This window comes from Anser anser (assembly GCF_964211835.1).
Source record: "Anser anser genome assembly, chromosome: 4".
Lineage (NCBI taxonomy): Eukaryota > Metazoa > Chordata > Aves > Anseriformes > Anatidae > Anser > Anser anser.
This window is the reverse complement of record NC_139724.1, coordinates 76,467,932-76,486,619: the sequence shown is the minus strand read 5'-3', so window position 1 is coordinate 76,486,619 and position 18,688 is coordinate 76,467,932. Positions and strand designations below refer to the sequence as shown.

At 53.4% G+C, this 18,688-nt stretch overlaps 1 protein-coding gene and 1 long non-coding RNA gene across 2 annotated transcripts in view; one reads left to right on the top strand and one right to left on the bottom strand.

Moving 5' to 3' along the window:
- The window catches only part of ATRN (attractin), a 151,017-nt gene extending 146,722 nt beyond the window's left edge, over positions 1–4,295 (bottom strand). The window contains exon 1 of the mRNA XM_083834774.1: positions 3,894–4,295. Coding sequence (XP_083690900.1) covers positions 3,894–4,219 — 326 coding nt within the window. The 5' untranslated portion in view covers positions 4,220–4,295. The remainder of the gene's footprint in view (positions 1–3,893) is intronic.
- Positions 4,296–10,226: 5,931 nt separating this feature from the next.
- LOC310898732 lies at positions 10,227–18,263 on the top strand. Its single transcript, XR_014583596.1, has 3 exons — positions 10,227–10,658; positions 11,762–11,891; positions 12,931–18,263. It is a non-coding gene; the product is annotated as an uncharacterized lncRNA (long non-coding RNA).
- Positions 18,264–18,688: the final 425 nt, after the last annotated feature.

The following is an 18,688-nucleotide window of genomic DNA, read 5'->3' as shown; positions in this document are numbered from 1 at the left end:
CGCGTTACCACAGAGTCCTTAATAACGTTCAATCAGCAGCCCGTAACTGCCTCCATTAAATTAATAAAGAGGTAGTTTCAAAGGTACACTCTAATCTTTATTTTTTCCCCCCCACTGTCATGTTCCATTGCTAAGCACCGCTTCGCATTTTCCATCTCCCACCTCAAAAAAAAAAAACAAAAAAAGGATTACCATGAAAGGAGAAGCAGCGCCCTTACACACAAACCCCAGTTTTCTGGAAACATTTGGTGTCTAATCATACACGACACAGAGTCTGTTCGCATTTGCAGCTAGGAGCGTACACCGAACTGCCCGGCGGCGTGCCCACCGACACCGCTCGCATCCAGCTACCTTCCCAGAAGTTAGCACCCCGAGTGTTCAGCTAATCCTCCAGAATTTTTGGCCAAGAAACCCGTGTAGGACACGGGTCACCCCTTAACCTGTACCCTGTCTCTCTCTGCTGCCTGCACATCAGGCAGCCGGCCGAAACGATTCCCTTGAAGGCACCAAGTGCTGAGCAAAGCGCCCGCTGCTGCACCTCCCCGAGCAGGAGCCCGGCACCAGGCACCAGCCCTCAGGAGACCCCAGGCAGCAGGGCAGCCCGCGGGGCTTGGCCAGGAGCAGAGGACAGGAGCATGTCAGGTGCGCCCTACATTTTCTGCTACAGCTCTGCGTAAAGCCACAATCCCGGTCTGTGCCTTGAAAGGACTCAGGTGGCTGGCTCCTCGCCTCGAAAAATAGGCCACCCGAAATGGCTCGCACTTCTCTCCTCTGCCTGCCCACCGAGCGCACCGTTCACCTGCACGAAAATGGGCATTTTCTCAATTTTCCTAGAAGTACAAAATTACCGACAAGACCACGTGCAGGTACACTTCTGCATGGCTTCCTTTTTGAGCCAGAACAGCAGGCATCCTGAGGAAAAACACACACAAACACACACCTCCGCATGAGACCAGCGCTGCACCGCACGGCATCTCCCCTCCTGCGGTTCGGGTGAAACAAGAAGGAAAACGGGCCACATTTCTAACCACAGAGACTTGCCCGATGTCGGGTATTAGCAGCCTGTAACACAAAGCAGCGATGCTCACTCTTCCCTGCCACCACAGGAAGATGTGAAGGACGAGCACCTTGGTGAAAGCATCCCGACAAGCCCAGTGCGCACCATAAACCAGCCGAGGCCACGAACACAGTCATCATAAACACCCGGATAAAGAGCAGGGCGATTAACGTGCCCATTTTAATTACATTTCACAGCCAGGTGGATAAGCGTGTGGGATATACCACACTTGGAAATAAATTTTCACCTGCCTTCACGCTTCCCATCCGTACCTACGGGTCAAAAACCAATCCTTTCGAAGCCAAGCTCTTGAGAAACACACAAAAAAAGCTGCGGTGCCACTGCTGACGGGACAGTAAATCCGAGGCAGGGGAGAGCTGTGACCGCAGAGCTCTGAACATTGCTCAAGAACACTTGCTGGCACTTTTCTTGGAGCTCAAAGTCTAAAAAGATGACTAGAAACTTCAGCTCACCAGTAAACAAACAAACAGCGGAACAAAACAGCTGGAGAGAAAAACATTCGTTACATTTTTGGCCAAAATTTTACACTGGAATTGGGGGTGGAAGAGAAACAAGCAGCTTTATCAAGGCAGACAAGAGCAGTTAGCAGTATAGACCAACTCTTTTGTACTCAGCAGCCCCGGTTGTGCTACCCAAAAAAGCGCCTCTGCCTCTATTCACATCTGGTGCCCTTAAACTTACAAATATCCTCAAGTGCTCAAGGAAGGTAACAGCAAGTGGCTATTCCAAAAACTCCCCCTTCTCAACTAGAAGAAAATACTTCTCATGACACTGGCTAAAATCCTTGAAAAGGAAGCTCTCAACTTCCAGAGCTTGCCTGGTCAGGCACGGATCCCTTCCAAAACCTCTTCTCAATTAGCTGCATTGCATCCCTATCCGATACAAATAAAAACACAAATAAAAAAATAGCAAGATCAACTTGTAAATCACACGAAGTCTCTCTCCTCTCATCCACATGGTTCCCGTTCCCCTTCCCCCGAGCATCACCGGAGGGTGGTTGGTGCTTTCCACGAGGAGCTCTCTCGGAAGCAAGCGCTGCCTCGGACAATCAGCCCTTTTTTCATTTCCTTTTTTCCCCGAAGCTCCAGCCCTGCTGAGAAGTCACCTAACGCACGCAGACACCCGCTGGCTCTCGCCGCCACGGCTGCCAAAACCGAAGCAGGTAACCATCTTACGGGCAATTCTGCTGCAAACGTAAGCTTACAGAGCAGGCAGGGCGCGTTTCCAGACAGGTATCTCCCACTCCTCGTCCTGCGGGACAGACGCCAGCCACGCAGCCCACCTCAGGGCCCCATCCCCACACAACTGGTCTCGGTCCCGGAGGCAGCAGGCGTCCCAGTGGCTCCCAGCCACCACCCCCGTCCCTCCCCAGGCTCCAGCACCGCTCCCACCCGCGCTCCGATGCCCCAAAAGCTGCTGCCCACGTGCCAGGACCCCCTTTAATGTCTTGCTTCCCCCCTGCCTGCACCCCTCCCCAGTTCACCACTATCCAAAATCTCTGCTTTCTGAAGCTACTGGCCAAGATGAGCTTGCTCCCCCCTCAGCCACCCCTGCTGCCTCCCCCCAGCCCCAAAACCTGCTCGTGCACCCCTCCTCTCCCCCTCCAACCCGCTCCCGGCCGGGTCCTGCCCCCCAGCTGCACTCCACAGCTTCCCCCACCTCTGCCCCTGCCCAGGAACCAGCCCCACACCCTCACTGCTCCCACCTGCCTCTGACCACAGCCGTCTCCACACAAATCGCAAATCCTCTACATACGCAGCCCCCACACCTCCCCCAACCCCTTCTCACTTTCCAGAGGTGCTACAGCCCCATTACTCCCCACCCATGCCCTACCATCGCCCCGTTTTCCCTCCTAACACGCTCAGCCCTACACCCAGATACACCCCTACACCCACAGCCCCCTGCCCCTACACAACCCCAGCCCTTTAGCCTCACCGCTGATGGTGAAGGTCCCCCTGGGTGCCCCCACCACCCAAAATTCTCCACCCTTACTCCTGCCCCCCACAGGACCAGCACCCCGTGCTCACCCCCCACTGCCCCCACACCGTGCCACCCACACCTCCTGCCACCGCCACAGCCCCGCTGACCCCCAGCCCCTCTCCCGCTGAGCACCCGCACGCCCCGGATCCATCCCCACCCTCCTGAGACCCCACTGCCGGGCACAGCCAGCGAGGGGCACCCGACCCCTGCTACCCCCAGGCCTTACACCCAAACCCCGTCAGCCCCCATCCCTCCTCCTCCTCCCCCCCTCGGCCCCGCCACCCCCCCGGGGGCCACCCCATAGACCCCCACCAGGGGCCACCCCATAGGGGGGGCCACCGCACAGACGACCCCCCCCCGGGAGGGTTACCCCATAGGGGACCACCCCACCGACCACCCGCTCCCAGCGGGGACCACCCCAGAGAGAACTGCCCCACAAAACCCCCCCCCGGAGTCACCCCATAGGGGACCACCCCATAAGGGGCCACCCCACCGACCCCCTCGGAGACCACCACGCAGACGCCCCCCGGCCTCATCCCATAGGGGGCCGCCCCACGGACCCCCACCAGAGGCTACCCCACAAGGGGGCCGCCCCACGGACCCCCCCGAAGCCCACCCCACAGAAAGCCGCCCTATAAGCCCCCCCCTCGGGCCACCACAGCCCCCCTTACCCCACCCCCCCCCCCCCAAAACCCCCAGGAGCCACCACACAGACCCCCCCCGGCCCCTCGATACCCTCGCACCCCCCCCCGAGCCCCCAGCCCCGCTTCCCTCCCTCACCTCAGCCTCTCCTTCCCCCTTCCCCATCTCCCCCCGACCCCCCCCCGGTGCTGACCTGAAGCGCCCCCCGCAGTGCTGGCACTGGTCTCCCACCCAGCCGGGCTGACACTCGCACTGCCCGCTGGCCGGCTGGCAGCGCCCGCCGTTGGCGCACGGTTTGTCGCATTCCTTCCCCAAAGCCGCCGCCAAAGCAGCCGCCGCCGCTTCCTCAGAGGCTCCGGCGGCACCGGCCGAACCGAAGCCGGGCCCGGCCGGGCCCAACAGAACCAACAGCAACAGGAACGGAGGCAGCAGCCTCCTCCCGGCCCGGCAACCCGGGCCCCGCAGCGCCGAAAGCTCCCGCGCCATCTGCCGAACGCCGGCCGGGACGACGCGGCCCATCCGCCGCGGGGCCTCCCGGGACGGTGGCCGGGGAGGGGGCTTCCGCCGCCGGCGCTACGGTGGCCGGGAGGGGGTGGGAGGAGGGAGCGGAGGGAGGGGAACGGGGAGGCGGGAGGGGGGGGGCGGTGCTGCCGCCGCCGCCGCCCGGCCGCCGCCGGTGACGTCACCCGCTGGCGGAGCCCGGCTGCTGGGCGGGGAGTGTGTGTGGGGGTGCCCCCCCTCCGCCATCTTGTGCCCCCCCCCCGCCATGTTGTTCCCCACCACCACCTCTGGTTGGGTGCCACTGTCGGTTCTTAGAGTCACAGAATCGTTAGGACTGAGAAAAGCCCTCCAAGCTCATCTCATCCACCCACGCCCTCACCACCGCTGTCACCCACTGAACCATGTCCCCGAGCACCACGTCCAACCTCTCCTTGAACACCCCCAGGGACGGTGACACCGCCACCTCCCTGGGCACCCCGTCCCTACACCTGACCGCTCTTTCTGAGAAGAAATGTCTCCTCATTTCCCACCTGAACCTCCCGTGGCACAACCTGAGGCCATTCCTCTGGTCCTATCACTGGTTACCTGTGAGAAGAGGCCGACCCCCAGCTCCCCACATTTCCTTTCAGGCAGTTGCAGAGAGCAATGAGGTCTGCCCTGAGCCTCCTCTTCCCCAGACCAAACACCCCCAGTTCCCTCAGCCGCTCCTCACAGGACTTGTGTCCCAGGCCCTTCACCAGCTTCGTAGCCCTTCTCTGGACACGCTCCAGGGCCTCGATGTCCTTCTTGCACTGAGGGGCCCAGAGCTGAACCCAGCACTCGAGGTGCGGCTTCACCAGAGCAGAATACAAGGAGACAGGGAGGCCTCCACCATGGGGTGGGAGGCCTCGAGGTTGAAATCAGTTGATAAAAATACATAAAAATAAAACATTTTTGTTTGGTTTTGGTTGGTTGGTTGGCTTTTAAACAAGCGCTCGTGCTGCATGTGGTACAGGGTGTCCCGCCAGTGGCCCCGCGGGCCGTGGTGAGGGGAGCAGGGTGCCACCAGCCAGGCTTTGGGATCCCCTCTGGGACACGGGGCTGCGTGCAGGAGCACCTGAGGGAGCTGTGCCTTGTGCTCGGGTTGTGCCCTGGGTTCATCCAAGTGGCAGCTCGGTTTGTGCCAACGTCCACCATTGTTGGGGCTGGCACGAGCAAAATGAGCAGGCTGCTGTCCAGGGGTGCTAAACCGAGCTCGGAAGCGTGGGGTGTTTGTCATTGCATGGCAGTGAGGGCTTCATGTTTAAAATTATGAAGATTAATCCATCTTAATTGTGTAAGCTAGAAAATGCAGTCTTCATAAAGGGATAACCTTCCTACCCCGTACAACAAGCTAGTGCTTTACAAGGATTTCTAAGCCTTAATTCCTAACAGCGAAGAGCAGAGGAAGAAGTAACGCAGTTATATCTCTAGCCTTCTCCTGAGCTCCTGGGCAAAGCAGCAGGATGTTTTCCAAACACACCAGCAAGGATGCCATTTGCAGCAGGAAGGGTGGAGCAGAAACATGGGTGCTGTTTGAAATTATCGTACCTTTCATTTTCAGCTGGGTGAAGAAGGAGTGAGAAAGCTGAAGATGTTGGCATTCTTGGGTAAACGTTGCCCTTTGTGTATCTCCATTAATCTGTCTGTATTTGGAGTTACTTGGGTAGTTAATTTAATACCTTGTTTCAAATGTAGAAAGATGACAACAGTTGAGAAGTATTTTTTTGTTGTTGTTTCATGAAAGGCAAAAAATACATATTATTCACATTTTCCGTTGAAAGGAGGCAACCAGGATTTAGAGATACTAATGTAATGATAAACAATGACCAAAATAGAAATAACCTGACTCACAATACTTATTGGTTCATTTTTGTTTATAAATAAAAACAGCAGTTACCTGAGCTGAAGGAGGTCTGGGTAATAAACAGATACGTATTGAGTGCATAGGAAAGAAAACAGTCTGAAGACCAGTATGTGTATGTCTGCTTTCAGTCACACATCTCTCTAACAAAAATCATTTTTCTTCTAGTTTGCCTTTTCTGTTTGAGGCCCAGGAAGGAGAATGGAATCGTGTCTTCAGCTTAAAAATTCTGTGCTGGGCTGATCTGGTAGGCAAAGGAGGAAAAAAAATGTCAGAGATGAGAAAGAGATTACAAAAACCTTCTGGACCATACAGAGGTGGAGGCACAGAGGTGGTATTTATATCTACACGTGTTTCCCTGGGCCACAGACAACTGCCAGGATGCCTTGGGAGGATTCAGATACCATCCACTGGCCTGGCACTGTCCAAGACATTGCCACCAAAAGCCAGTCTGGCTCCAAGGCTTGCCCAGCTTGGGATACAGCCAGCACATGATACTGTGCTCTGGACTGTCCTCGGAGTGCAGTACAGATGCTGCCAGCACGACTTGCTCCCACCAGCTCAAGTCAAAGGGTTGCCACCTGTGGAATTTCTCTGGGACAGCTTCTTTATCGCGCGTATTGCTTAGATATCACCTGCTCTGGCCTGGGGTTGGCATCAGCTGTCAAATATCACCTCCGCCCTCTGCCCGGATCTGTTTGTATTCACCTGCAGTTGTCAGAGGGAACAATACCTGTATTTTCACAACTCCTGCTTGCCTCTTTCTTGCCAAACATACGTATTTGTTGCACAAGAGAATGAAAGTAAAAAGATTGATTGACATGGTGAGAATAAACTTGGAGAAACTGCTCGCATCCTCCAGTTAAATCAAACTTGGAGAAGGGCTTGTGTGCTCAACAACTTTTTTTTTTTTTCCCACCTAAATTTGTTGGTCCAACACAAGATAACATCTCTCCTTATGCCTTGCCCTACCCTTTTTCTATAGTAAGTAGTTCCTTAAAATTGGTAATCAAGAGAAAGCTTTTCTACAAAATAACTGAAATAATCAGATCTGTGCAGGGGTGGGTTAGTTTTTATCAAGCAAACTTCAGCTCTCTTAAAGGAAGGGTTAAGAAAGATCAGCTCGGCTGCATAAGATCATCCAGCAAATGAGAGCAGGGAGAGAATGCTATCACATTGTGACAAGGTGATAGTCCTGCTAAGGCAGCATTCATCAGCTGCCAGTGGCCAATCTCAAATGCTTCAGAGAAGACTAACATCCGTGCATGTTGCACAATAGAAGAAATCCTTTCCTGACCTTGTGAGGGATCACACTGTGCCCTGTTGCTATCTGGAATAAAACATTAACCATGGGAGAACATTATTGTTAAATTAAGTTCAGTCTGACCAATTTTCACACGCAAAGAACGCTCGTAAATTCTTTCCTGTTTGTTTGTTTGTTTTTGTTTCTGTTATCAAGCAACTTTCCAACATGCGAATGTGGTTTGGAAGGGGAGGAGTTAGGTTAGTTCAGAAGGCAGGCTAGGCTATTTTTGTTTTGGAAAGCTGAAATGCTTCATAATAGACATAGAAGAATGATAAAACGCCCTTTCCTGGAAACAGGCATAGCAGGACAATGGTGTTTTTGCAAACCACGCATAGTAAAAGTATTGCATTAAGGGATGGAAGAGTTCTGGGTATCCTGGGAAAAAAAATATCATTAGAACAGCACTTAGGTGACCGTCACACAACTACATGCAGCACTTGAAAACAACAACTAATTAATAAGCGAGCGTTTCCTTGGACGTGGGTTTTAGGCAAGCCTGCAATGAGCTAGCATCACCAGCACTGAATTATACTTGGAGCTGCCCTCGCCTCTTTTTCACTCTTGCTGCCAAAATTTTATGACCCTGTATGTTGTCGCTGTGCTTAAGTTAAACACATATTTACTCACCGCATATTTGCTCAGTATATAAGTCAAGTCACTACCCGATTCGCATGCCCAATGACAGGATAGCCGGAGACGCTAATTAATGAATTGGCCTCCGAGGTGAAATTACGTCCTCGTTAAGAAGACTCCCGTAGACATTAATAAGGTCAGACCATCATTGCTGACGGCTGAGTCAGGGCTGAGCTGGGTATCGCGGAAGTGTAAACAGCGGAGCTGCCCTGCGAGGCTGGTCACTCGCTCTGGTTATCTCTGCCACTCAAATGGGCCGAGTCACCGTAATTCCTGGGGTCAAAAGCCACATGGAGCCTAACGCCGTGATATAAATGCGTTTTTCTTGCTGGTGAGATGAGCTGTTGCACAGGAGCCCCGCTGAGAAGCTAACCTCCAGCAATAACTCCCTTCCCAAGGGCCTGGAACCAGCTATTTCCAATTAGCTCACAACCCAGCATCACCAGTTTTTCTGTTCCTCACCCAACCCGATGTTCCCACCCGTTGCAACCTCTGCCCATGCTCCTGAATCCTCAGCATTTCGCAGCCCACTCCCTGCTCTCAATGCTCTCCCAGCCACCCTGCTGGGACCCAGAAGACACGGGGCTCCGGCAGCATGTCCTTGCTGCCCATCCGAAACATCCTCCTTGGTCTGCAAACAGCAGGAGGAAGGAAAAGGATTTCCTGCCATCCATCACTGAGGCCATGCCGTGCACCCCACCAGAAATTCCTCACCCTCCCAGGCTGAAGAAAATGGCAAGAAAGAAATTCCTGCTGTGGCAAAAAGCGGCTCGCGCCTAGCACTGAAGCCCTTCTCATTAAACGCAACTTCAGGCCGAACAGCAGAGAGGACTCGAAACAAAAACCTATTTTCCCCAAGGCTTCTCCTCCCTTGGCCCTTCATCTCTGCAGCTCAGGGAAAGTCAGAGCCCGAGCAGCATCAGGCCCAAAGCAAAATGTATTTATTCACTGGAAACACTCCGCTGCTGTCTGGGGAGGTGTGTGGGCCAGTCGTGCACTCAACAGCTGCCACGTGATTTTCCTTCAAAACACTGTCTGGGTCATTTGAAGGGCTTGTTTGATCTTTTTTTTTTTTTTTTTTTTTCCTCCTCTCCAGAATTCAGACTCCCGGCAAACAACTCACGCTTGTTTTCTTTTGGTTTCTGCGATAATGTCTCAGACCTCACGCTGGCACCGCTCCTCCTTCCCGCATGCAAATCAGGAGCTTTCCCACTGAAGCTCCCCAGCTGCTACAAGTGTACCCACGGTAGGAGTGAGCACGTAAACTCGGGATTTTCTACCCACCCACCTGGAAATCCTGCGGTGAGCATGTCTGACGGCATGCGTTCACTTGTTACAGCACATGCAGGCACACCGGAGATCGCTAGAGGTCTAGTTTGACCTCTATTTTTTCCTTCATTTAGATGTGAACATAATGACCAAAGGTCCTTAGACAATGTAATTAATAAGGAATTAAATATAGTAAATAGAGTGCTGCAGGGGACAAAGGTCTGATAGGCACAGTGATGGTGAGCAGCTGAAAAATACCTCCATGTGCACAGTTGCCTCAGATCTTTCATTTTTTAGGGTAAGGGGAAACTGGTAATAAAACTTCATTGCAACTGCAGAAATTGGGACAGAAAGTGAAAGACTATTACAAAGCTGATGTGGGAATTGTGGCCAGGGAGGCCGTAACTACCTCCCACGGACCTCAGTTCTGCTCACCTGCCTTTGTGCAGAGCCCTGTGAGAGCTTCAGTGATCACAGAAAGTGAGGGCCTCAGTTTTATATCTCATTCAAAAGAACCGGTATTTCATACTGTACAATCCTGCAACACCGCACGGCCGCTGGATCGATCCCTGGACAGCAGAAAGCACTGCGGTGGCCAAGTTGCTTACGGTATATCTGCCCTGCCTCTGGTTTTCATGTAGGTTTTCTATTCAAACACTAGTCGAGGCTGCTTTCTTTATGAGACCAAAGTTTAGAAAGCTTTATCGGGAGTGGCCCAGTTGGCATTCGGCTGCCTTGAGCTGCCTCTCTGATCAAAAGTGCTCCAGTTTCCAATATTGTGTCTTGAAAGAGCTTTATGGGAAGATTTGACCCATATATCTCCCCCTGTGTTAGCTGGAAGATGTGTAGGCTCTGAAAACCAGCATCCAATCACCTCAAATTGGGTGAAAACTGTGTGTGTTTGGGAAAAAGTGGATGTGCACGGGCCTGGGACAAAGGTTGGGCCAGGCCTTGGAAAGCGTGGATCCCAGCCCAGAACCATAACCTCTGTGAAGCCACTCCTCTGAAATCCTGGCATATTCGGAGATGACCTTGAGTTTCAAAGTGAAAATTAGGGTATTGTGTGAAGAGCAAAGATGGAAAAATTAAAACCAAATTAAGTTCAAAAGAAAGTAACTTGCACTTCGTGGGAACAGAAGAATCACCTCAGGATGCCACCCCTGGCAGCTGTATTTGGAAGACTAACACAGAAGGGTAGATTGACCAACTGCACTTTCAAACTCTGCTGTATATAAAAAGAAAGGCTTTGTCTGCAGGCAGCCCTTCTGCCTGGCGTAGTCGTCCCATCCAGCCGGCTCTTTGCAAGGAGTGCGTTGAATACATCAGCCCTTTTTTTTTTGCAAGAACAGCGCAAAATCCCGAGTGTGGTAAGTGACTGAAAGACCATTGACCAACAATAGCGAGTCAGATGCGGTCTGGGGAAAGCCGAGATGCTATGAAAACAGCTCTGTCTGCCCTCCTTGGAAAAGGGAGCCCAGCGAGAGGATCGGGGCAGGCATTCAGAAGCCCGGGACAACGCCGCACGTTCAGCTGGAGGGAAGAGGATGAAAAGAGAGGGGCTGTGGTGATTATGCGGGGCATTCCGGGCAGGAGCAAAGGGAGGCAAGGCGGTTTTGTGCAATCGAAACAAACAAACCTAAAAACACCGCAACAAAATGGTGAAGATGGGATGTGGCGTCTCAGTGTTACTCATGGGGAGGGGGCTCTGCTGGGCCTGAGCTGGTGGCTCTGTCCTGTGGCACGGGGCTGTGGGAGCACCTGGTGCTTGAGGTGTGTTTGAGGTCTTTCCTCCCCCAGGGAGATGAGAATCCCAGAACATGGGTGCAGGCAGGGCCCTGCAGGTCCCCCCCTGCCCCAGCAGGACCCCCCAGCAGGGTGCCCAGCCCCACGTCCCGGCAGCTGCTGAAGCTCCCCCAGGAGGAGCCCCCCAAGCTCTGGGCAGCCTGTGCCAGGGCTCCGGCACCCGCCCGGCCCAGCAGTGCTGCCTGAGGGGCAGGGGGAGCCGCCGGGGCTCCGCGCTGGGCCCGCGGCCTCTGGGCCTGGCCCTGGGCACCGCTGAGCAGAGCCTGGCTCCGGCCCCTCCGCACCTCCCTGCGGGGCCTGGCGGACACGGACGGGATCCCCCTGCCCTCCTCGGCCCCAGGCCGAGCAGCCCCGGCTCTCTCAGCCTCTCCTCTCAGCAGAGGTGCCCCAGGCCCTGCTCGGGGCCCAATGTTGGGCTCTTTTCACTACGTCCAGTTGTCCCTGGCACTGAGGAGCCCAGAACTGGGCACAGGGCTCCAGGTGGGGCCTCACCAGTGCTGAGCAAGAAGGGAAGCACCACCTCCCTTGACCTGATGGCGATACTTTGCCTAATGCAGCCAAGAATACTGTTAGCCTTCTTGGCAGCAATAGCTTGGCAAGGAAGAAGAGGAAGCAGGGAAGACGCTGCGCCGTTCCTGCCTCCCCATCCTCTCTTCTTCACCCACAGAAGCTGACGGCCCCACCAGGCTCTTGCAGTTCACCGCTGCCTTGCCTTTGCCCTTTCTGCACCAGCATGGACCAGCGCTGCCCAGCCCTCTACAAGAAAACACAGCTGCTGCCCGTGACGTGCAGCCCAGGTGCCTCTGACTCATGCTCCTGCCATGGGAACACCTTCCTTCCCTAATCAGCCCCCGGCACCACCTGGGGGTAGGGGTGTCCCCGAGCTGCCAGCCCCCAGGGGACCGCGGGGAGGTTGGGCTCCAGCTCCTGGTTGTCCCTCTTCTTCCCTCCACCTTACGATGGGGCTGACCCTGACTCTTGGGAAGGACACCTGGGCGTTCTTCGTTGGGGAGAAGGTGCTCATCTCATTTTCTCAGCTGCTTGAGGTCTCCTCCCCCTTCCCCCAAGGAAGCAGCTTTGGAAGGAGGCACCAGCCTGGGGCCAAACCCCTGTCAAAAATCACAGCTCAGTTTGCACCTCCTGCACGTTCACTTCTCCCTGCCAAAGCTCCCCGGGGAAGGAGCAGGGCTCTGGGCAGCTGTTTGGGCACCCACCCCTCAGCTGAGGCTAACGAGCTGGTGTGTTCGTTAGGAGCTGCCAGCAGAGTTCCCCCTTGATGTGGCTCTGCAGGAAAACACCCTGCCGAAAGGGCAGCCGGTGCAAGTCCTCTCCCCAGCCGGCTCCTCAGTCTTCCTGACAAAACCACCCCAAGCTCTTCTCCATCAGTGGCACACTTGTCTTAAAGCCTTAATATCTTTTTCTTTTTTTTTTTTTTTTTTTTTTTTTTTTTAATACCAATGGCTTAGTGGTAGTGCTCCTGAATTTCCCCTCTGCCATCCTGCAGCTTCTAGCTCCCATCTTTGCCCAGGCGGCTGCCGAGCAGCAGCACAGTTTCACACCAGCCTGACCCCCAGCTCCGACTGAGCTGCTCCCTTCTCATCGTCCAAGCGAAAAGGAACCAGGCCTGACCGGGGCTAGGCTGCTGCTTTCCCTGGGTGAAATTGTGTTGGTTTAAACCAACTTAGTTATGGGCTGGGGGCGGTGTTTGCAGAAGGGACGTAAACCCTGTTGTTCAACCACCTTGGGCTCATTTCGAGTCATCAAAGGTCCTCTGGGATTTGGAGCTTAGTGTTTACACACATTTTATTAATTTACATTTTACCCAAACTTTTACAGGCGTGATTAAGAGCGTAAATGATCCGGCTGACTTCCGTGGGAGTGCCTGGATGTGTGGCTGAACTTGTGCCCGCAGCTTGACAAGAGTGAAACTTCCACATGGGCTCGCCCGTGCCCTGATGAAACAGCACACAAGGAACTCGGTTCCAGATTACATCGACTCGTTCTGCTTCCTCCTATCATGGCAGGCCAGACCAGTACGCAGCCACTGATTTTAAACCCAGGTTTGAAACCAGTTCTCCAAACACCTCTCGCACCCCGGTGCAAAGATAGTTGTGCAAAGCATAATTGGTGTAATAAAGCCCAGGATAATAACAGCGTGGGAGCAGGTGTTTCATTAGAAGCGGCACGAACATCACCGGAGAGTAGGAAATGACTAAAAGTTACAGGGGAGGAAGCACAATTATATGCAGAGCACACAGAGCGTATGGGGATGTGTTTGTTTTACGCGTGGAGCAAACAGAAATGTGGAATCGCAGAAAGATTGAGGTTGGAAGGCATCGCCCGGGCCAACCCTGCCCCCTTCCTCCCAGCAGCTCAGAGCACCTTGGAGCAACGTTCAGGGCTCGAAAATAAATGGCCAGTCAACACCTCTGACCACTAAACCAAGATTAATAGTTTCATGCTACTTAACTCCAGCACAGCCGTGGATACCTAAATATTACAGGGCTTAACTAAGGATTAGGCCAATTTTATGAGTGAGAGAAACTTGGAAGGAAGAACACTCGCTCCTCGCTTGTTTAAGGCAGCGTAACTCCCTCATGGGTTTGGGGAGGCGTGGGCAGGAGGAATAAATTGGGGACAGACCTGCAACAGCCTTCACTGAGGGGGGTGAGTGCTTGCAAAATTTGGGGTGGAGGAGTTGAGTGAGAAGAGAAAGGGAAGGTGAGAAGATAAGGGAATGGATGCGACCCCGGTGCTCTGTTCCGTGTGGGATTTATGGGCTCCAGTTCCTGGAGCTGGAGGCAAGGAGGGACCGTGGGATCATCGAGGCTGGCCGCGCGCCTCCATCCCGATGCCCCTGCCCTGTACACGGCGCTCCCACCCCGCCTGCAGCCCCCGAGGGTCTCACATCCCCGTGTCCTGGGGCTGCTGGAAAAGCTCAGCGCCGTGGCACAGTGTGGGGGGACTGCCGCTACGACCGGAGCCCTGGGCAGCTGTGCAAGGAAGCCGAACGTTTGGCTCAAGAATATTGCTCTGTAGTCCCTTGGGTTTCTTGGGGGGAACCAGCGTTTCATTATAATCCAAAAAGGTCGAGGGGGGAGGTTTTTTTTTCTTTCGGTTTAATGTTATTAAAATGTTTAATATTATTAAATCTGTCGTGATTTTTACAAGAAATATAAAAGGGCTTTTCTGCTTTTCTTCTGCTCCTTTCAGCAGCACTATTGTAAGTATCCAGCCTTACGCAAAGGCAGCAGAGGAGGAAGAGTGGAGGGGGGCAGAGGAATGGGAAAATCCCAGTCCCGTTCAGCACGTTGAAGAACCGCCTCCCCCTGACATATAACTGGGGGTTCAAGGCCTTTGGGAGGCGAGGAGACTCCCAGTAAAATAGAAAAGGTAGCTGGGAAAGAGCGGAACTGCCTCGTGCTGCAGCTCTGGGCTGCTCGGTAAAAGCCTCTGCTCCGGGAGCACACACGGGTGGCTGCTGCCGCCGCGGTGCTTGAGAATGTGGCTGGGAAACAGCGGGCTCTCCGGCAACAAGATGCTCCCAAGAGGGGTCTTTAGAGCGGCGCTGTGTGTTTTAGAAACAACGTTGGATAGAAGCTTTATCTGGGGATCTGTGAGTCAGCTTATGCTTGGTGCTGGGAGATAAATATGCTCTTTAGGTACGTACAATAATACCCATCTCAAAGGAACGGCTTAGAGACTCAGACAATCGATGTGACCAGCACGTTTGCTAACTGCATGCAGAGATCGGCGTTAAGAAGTTGTTGTGGTTAAGCCCTGAACAGTCAGGGAGAGCCAAGAAAATGCATTCCTTGGCTGAACTGTGTTCCAGCAATGAGTAGGCGGCGACGGCCTTTGCAAAGTCATCAACGCTGTCCTTGCTCCAGCCCAGAAGTGCTTGCTGCATCTCCTCCAGCTTATTTGATATTTTTTCAATACCGCTGCCTCTGTCTCAGAGGCTGGGACTCATCTCCGCTGCCATGAGACGTCGGCAGCACAGATGTCTCCATCTGAGGCACTCCCAGAGGTTTTCTCTGTGGTCAATAGAGAACCGTAGACATTCCAGCTTGGGGTTTTCCTGAGCTGCTTTACACAGAGGCCTGTCTACACTGCACCCCGTGGGGCTGTAGGGGCTGTTTGAGCAATAGGCAGAGCTCCACGTGGCAGACACCTGCTGGTGCCCGCGTGGATCCCACTCACGGTCACCTACAAACCGAAGCACGGCAGAGTTTTGCTGTCACACGGGAACGGTCGTTCCTACGTGAGGACAAGCTGTTACAGCTGCCCCGTGGCACAGCCCGAGCTCCAGAGCTCCTGATTCAGATGCTCGGCACTGCAATACCTCAGGCTGCTCGTGATTATTCCTCTTCGGCCAGGGACTGTGCTCTTTGCAGTCCTCAAAGCTGTTCCTTCAAATTCCTTTTTGCCTGGATTTTGGCTCAGAAGCAGTTCACCAGCTGCTTTATCAGTGCCGTGTCCCACCGCTGTGGTGGTGGGAACACCACAACAGGGAACAGAGGAACACTTCCTTGAGCACACGGCCTCCAACACGGGCTTCTACCTATGAAGCAATATCACTTCTCTAGATCTACATACACTCCTAAGCAACTCCAAGGTGCAATTGTAAAATTGTATGGGTGTAAGGGGCCTTGGGAGGTCTCTAGCCCATCCCCTGTCCCATGACGAGGCTGTTGCACTGTTACAGACCTGAGGCGCATCTGAGCTGGAGTCAAGTCCATAGTGGTGATGGTTTCGTGGGCACCTTGCTCTGATGTCCCTGCTGGAGCAGGGGACAGGACCAGATGACCTCCAGAGGTCCCTTCCAAGCTCAGCCAGTCTGGGATTCTGGCATTCTGTCCTACAGAAGCCAGAGGTGGCTCCTGAGAGCTTGTACGTGCCTGTGTGGGGCTGGGGAAGAGGGCTTGACTGCTGCTCCTGGGAAGAAGGTCTGGGAAAGCCCAGAGCTGCCCCACCGGCACTCAGTGGTGGTCTCTCAGGCCAGGAGCTTTGACCTTCAGCATGTTCCAGACCCACAAACACAAATATCATAATCTACCACATGCCAATATGCTCGTGACTGGTCCTTGACCTGGCCCGAAGCCCCCTACAGAAGGGCTCCCTACCAGAAGAAGCCAGCCTGACTTGGTTCAGATTGTCCCGTATAACTGCCGCTGCCTAATGGCCACGTGTTTCCTTCACAATGCTATCGAATCGCACCTCGTAATGAGAATGTGCACGTTGCATCCTTCCGTTAGTTGTGCGAGAGATCGATGTGTTTCTAGTGGGAATGTATTGGTAAACACAGCATCGAATTTCCCCGTTATCAAGCGTAACACAGCTGGTGGCCAAAATGTTCCCGTGCTCCCTTCTGCGGGGACACAATATGTGCAGATTTTCTAGTGGAATTTCTATTTACAGCCATCTTTCCGTACAGGTGTTTCTAAAGGTCCACACAGCTTTGTTTTCACTCCCTGTTGGATTACCCGCTAAGCCCCAATTATTTTCCTGTGTCAATTAAATAATGCATGTGTCAGACCACGGGCGAGGACCAGAGGTTTGGTGCAGGAGATGCTAAAGCAGCGCCAAGCAAAGCAAAGCATTTCTTCTGCAGCAAGCTGGTAACCAGGTGGCAAGCAGGACTCGGAAAAAGGAGGAGGTGAGCAGGAGGATGAGCATAAAATTCAAAATATCTGATTTTCAGACTGTGGTTTAAGATCTTCAGCAAGGGGTGGCCTTCCAGGCAATAGTGGGGAGAGAGTTAAGGAAAAAAAAAACACAAAAATGCCAAACTCTGCGGGTTGCAAGAGGATGCAGCTAAACGGGGAAAGGAATTAAAGCTGAAAAAGAAGGAGCCGTTGTTTGGTAGGGGCTCAGACGGCGAGGCAGGGGAAGGACGGAGTCACGAGGGCGATGTGTTTGGGGGACGAGCTGGAAGACGGCCCCAGCAGCAGTGGTTTGCAGAGGAGTCCCCACGCGCTGGCAGAGAGGTGCCATAAATAACCCTGCCCCTCCAGCCAGCGTGCGTCCCTTCGGCTTGCACAGAGATCTCGTGATCGTATAAAGTGGCTCCTTTTCATAATTACTTTTATTATCTTTTTCACTCTGTCTTTGCTCAGGAATGAAAGATCTACCTCTGGGGCAAACGTAGCAAAAAAAAAATAAATTAAAATTAATCAAAAAAAAAAAAAAGAAAGAAATGATTCACCTCTAGCTAAATCTCAAGCTAAGGAACGAGGAACAGGAGGGGGCAATAACTGAGCTGGTGACACTGGGAGCTGGGGGCGGGAGCAGGGGGTTAAGAGCAGGGATTATTACGCAGGAGTAATGTTAACGACTCACAACAAGCACCCCGCTATAATTAAGTGCTGAAAACTAACAACCTACCACGAAGAGATGGCATTATAGGCTCCACAGTGCTCATATAGCAGCCTCAATTGTGGTGTCAAACCAGGATATTCACTGGGGGATTAATGAGCAGTTAGAGCACGAAAGCTCCCCACCAGAAGGTAATCTCCAGGAAATGTCTGCGAGCTCGATTGTTATTACTTAAATAAACAGCGAATGGCATTGTTGAATATAAAAATGTTTACATTGTCTTATAAAAATGTCAGAAGAGAGGTGAAGGGGAAGTGTTTTACAGCACGTATCCAGATGCCAACCTTTTTTCCACATCCTTTGCCTTAGCTTTAGCACCCCAAGCTCCCTAATTTTCATGCCATGATCAATGAGCGCCTGGCACCTGCCCGGGAGAGTGGCTATTTCCGCAAGAGCTGTTCCGTGACAGCCACTAATATATCGTTCCCATTTCTACGTGCTCTCTCTCCTGGTGTGAAAACACCTTCTTCTTCCGCTTGAGCCCACAGAGCGTGACGATCTCCTGGCCGATGGTTAGAGAAGTTTCAGGAGCTGCTGGAGGACACAGGTTGGGACTGCCGGTGGTGTTCGTCCCAGGCTGGTGTCTCAAGGTGGAGGCATAAGGATTAAAACAGGCTTAGGGAGGGGAGCTCGTCTTGTGTCGGGGCGAGCATCTCTGGTGATTAAATGCTCCGCCGACTTTTTAGAGGATTCGCCTTGAGAGAGACGATGCTGTAAAAGTCCCCTGCCCGCCTGATGGCGGATAAAAGGGCAGTGAAGCAGGAGGCCAAGTGCTCTCAGGGAAATTAACTCTCTCCACAGACACAGAGATAATGAACTTGTTTTAACCTCTGCTGCCCGGGGTTCGGTTCTGTTCCGTGAGCCTGATATCCTCTGTGCCTACCCAGGCATCCTGCTACGCCTGAAAAACCTCTCAGCAGTGCCTGCGGTCGTCTTCAGCAGGTCTGCAAGGCAGTGCCAGGGAAGAGTGCTGGTTTCTAATACCTGACCCTTGAGATCCTCATCCCAGGACTTGTGGACTTGCCTCCTTATGCCGCTGTGCCCAGGCCACTGTAGGCAGACGTAGTTCACGTCACGGTCACCCACTACGGTGACGGAATAGGGACCAAGGATGTGCAGATGGCCAGAAATTCCCCTCTGCAGTTCTCTGTCTTCCAGCTCCTCGCTGCCAAGTTAAGCTGAGCCGTGCGTGAGCAGAGAGGCAGAGAGCATCCCC